Source organism: Habropoda laboriosa, unplaced genomic scaffold, assembly GCF_001263275.1.
Source record: "Habropoda laboriosa isolate 0110345459 unplaced genomic scaffold, ASM126327v1 scaffold387, whole genome shotgun sequence".
Lineage (NCBI taxonomy): Eukaryota > Metazoa > Arthropoda > Insecta > Hymenoptera > Apidae > Habropoda > Habropoda laboriosa.
In genome coordinates this window covers 21,474-24,559 of record NW_017100510.1, presented here as the reverse complement: position 1 = coordinate 24,559, position 3,086 = coordinate 21,474, and the positions used below count along the sequence as shown (strand labels likewise).

General features: G+C 37.4%; 1 protein-coding gene across 1 annotated transcript in view; it reads left to right on the top strand.

Moving 5' to 3' along the window:
• Positions 1-3,086, top strand: part of LOC108576348 (MAP kinase-activating death domain protein) — a 35,731-nt gene that overhangs the window by 11,524 nt on the left and 21,121 nt on the right. Inside the window, exons 9-12 of the mRNA XM_017939322.1 lie at positions 572-604; positions 979-1,082; positions 1,595-2,298; positions 2,614-2,852. Of these exons, the coding sequence (XP_017794811.1) occupies positions 572-604; positions 979-1,082; positions 1,595-2,298; positions 2,614-2,852 (1,080 nt within the window). The remainder of the gene's footprint in view (positions 1-571; positions 605-978; positions 1,083-1,594; positions 2,299-2,613; positions 2,853-3,086) is intronic.

Sequence of the window (3,086 nt, the reverse complement as noted above, 5' to 3'; positions counted from 1 at the left end):
GTAAAATAAATAATATAAAAATATAAAAGAGTCTAGAAGTGACTAAAGATGTCGATAGTACTTAGCAGTGAAAGGATTAACCCTTTAACTCTTACACGCGCGCAATTAATCCTCGAAAAAGTGTTTAATTATTTTCTTTCACTCTACAGATTACGCTATCCTTTCTATTCTATTGCAAAAATCTAAGTCACAGCATTATAAATCAACGACAAACTTTTTTCTATACGCCTAGAAGATATAAAAAAAAAAACTAATATCAACAATTTTCGGCATATCAGGTTGAGAAAAATGTGAATGTTAAAGGGTTAAGAAAGAAATTATGAAAAAAATCAGTAATCCCTAAATCCTCTTATTTCTTTTTACAAAAATAAAAGAGTATAATTTATGAATTATCTATAATTAACGTGAACAAGAAATGAACGATAAAAAGACGTAAATTATATGGCTGCGAATGTGTCAATATCCCCAGATAAAGACGAGTATATACACTTTTATCGTAGACACTCGATCGACACTGTTTAAACACTGAGCAACGTTGTTTTAATTGTTCCTCGTTTGATCGGTTCCACAGGCAATGCTAATGATGGACCAAACCGGCTCTGGTGTAAATATTTCATTTATCCACTCTTTGCATGGAGCATAATTATCATAGATCATGATCTACCGTTGTGTTGTAGTTAGCGGCATGAAACAAGTTTTGCCTATTGAACAAATAGTTCTTTAATTTCGATCTTTCGAAAAAAAAAAAAAAAATAACAGAGAAAGCACTTCCGAACGAACGGGAGAGAAACCGGAAGCTTAGGGGACCTGAAGTGGGATGTGTAGTATAGATCTAGATCTTAGACGAAGTAGACGTAGTTTGCTTCAACAACTCGGATAAATAATTACGCGAGCTATTCTTACGAAGAATTTTTAGTTGAAATTCTTTTATCTTTTTTTTAAATATTTTCTCTCTTTATCGATGGATTGATTTTTCAGGCAATGGCCAGTATGTCAACACCGCAACAACTTTCGCAAGACTATTCTCCGAGGCCTTCTATGCAGGCTCAAAGCAGAAAGGAGATCCATCTGTCCACTTTGAGGTAGATTATTTTGATACGTTGATCGATGTGTGGTTAGAACTGGTGATAAGGGGATTTCCCAAAGTGGTAATCACCGATATTAATGAAACTTTTACATATGGTAGTACTTAAAAAAGTATTCGACGCTTATTTTTTGTTTTTGTCGTCAATCGTTCATTTTTACTTTGCAGAAAATCGAAATTCTGGTTTATCCGTATTTTTATAAATCGATAAGAGGAATTAATAAGAAAATAGTAATTTTTAATATATCTTAATTTCCCCATTTCTACCTTTCTCGGAATAAAAAACAGGAAACTTTTCTAAAAGAAAAATTCAACAAATAAAAAAAAATTTCTTTCTCTTTTACGTTTAGGTGTATAATATAAATACTTTACAATAGAAATTAATAAAAAAGTAGTCGTTCTTAATGTAGCATTTAAATAAATTTTTTAATATTTTAATTTTTCCTTCTTCCTGAAAAAAAGAATTAGACAAAGATCTCCTTCTCTAACAATTAATGCATTCACATACAGCGTCTCCTCGATGAAACACAGACCAAGCATGGATCATCACGGGCATCCCATAAGTCCCTCGAGTTCTCCCGGCGGCAACGTAACTTCCGGTGGTCGTCGATCCTCCATGTCTCACTCGGCTGGTTCCTCGCCACCTCAGAAACCGCTCTCCTCTCAAGCAATGCCTCCGTTCAATCCCTTCGTCTACGGGAACGACGTAGACTCCGTGGACGTCGCGACCAGAGTAGCAATGGTGCGATTCTTCAACTCGCAGAATCTCCTGGCCAATTTCACCGAGCACACTAGGACACTGAGGCTGTATCCAAGGCCGGTGGTCGCCTTTCAGATCAACTCTTTCCTGAGATCCAGACCGAGAACCAGTCATTTTCTTAATAAATTCGTGAGGACACAAGCGGTGGAATTTCTAGCCGAATGGTCACTCACTCCGAGCAACGTGGCATTTCTCAGGGTGCAGACCGGAGTGTTCGATCCGTTTCAGATCGGAGACAAGCCTAAATGGTTCGCCGCGGAGTTAGAACCGATTTATTTCCCAGTTTGGGACCCCGGTAGCTCGCTGGCGAACGCTTTGAAGTCGATGAAGGAGCACGAGACTCAACTGACAGACGAGAGCGAGTCTGATTCGGAAGAAGCTAAGAGCACGAGTTCTTCTTACTCCTCGTTGAGCGATTTCGTTTCTGAGATGGTGTCCTCTGACTTGTCTCCAGGTAACTGTGTTTCTTTCTTCTTTTTGGTGTCGTTAACACATTGTGGACGTGTTATCTTTCGTTTCTCGATTTTTAGCGACTGAAGACGCCAATTGTCATCGTGGGTTTTCAAATTTAATTTAATTAAAATTAAAATTTATTTAAATTAATTTTTAGTTTAATTATTTTTTAATTAAAAACTACTCATGTCAAAACTATTCGTGTCGATTTATCATTTTCAAGTTTCGATCCATTTCACAGTAAACCGTCAGCAATGTGTTAATGTCTCATACGAAGAGAACAGTGTTAAAATCGAGGATACTGATGATTTTGTAGGCAACAATTGCTCGCAAACTGCAAAGCCTCAGCCGATGTCTCTGTCGGTGGATCCGAAGAACCTCTACAACCCACCAAACGCTTTGCAGTATCCTGGAATGGAGGAGGAATCTGCTGTGAGACCGGAAAGTCCTCTCAGCACCTCCTCCAGTCATAGTGATCTGAGCAGTCCCAGTTTCAACAGGGACTCTGAGTTCGAGCTGAATCCCAAGGCTCAAGAAGGTTCACAGTCGACAAATGTGAGTACTTCTCTGCAGATATTTCTTCTCTATAAATCAGGCTCTTTTCGAGAAACTAAGTATTATTGAAAAAAAAAAGAACATGGTTCACGTTCGAGTTCCTCCAGTTTCTCTGACTCTAAGGAAACATATCGAACCTACACACGTCAAATTTACTAATAATACTAATTTAAAAAATTTATTAATATCCATAATTGAAATTTCGTTGTAAAAATATAGTTGAAGAGAACATAT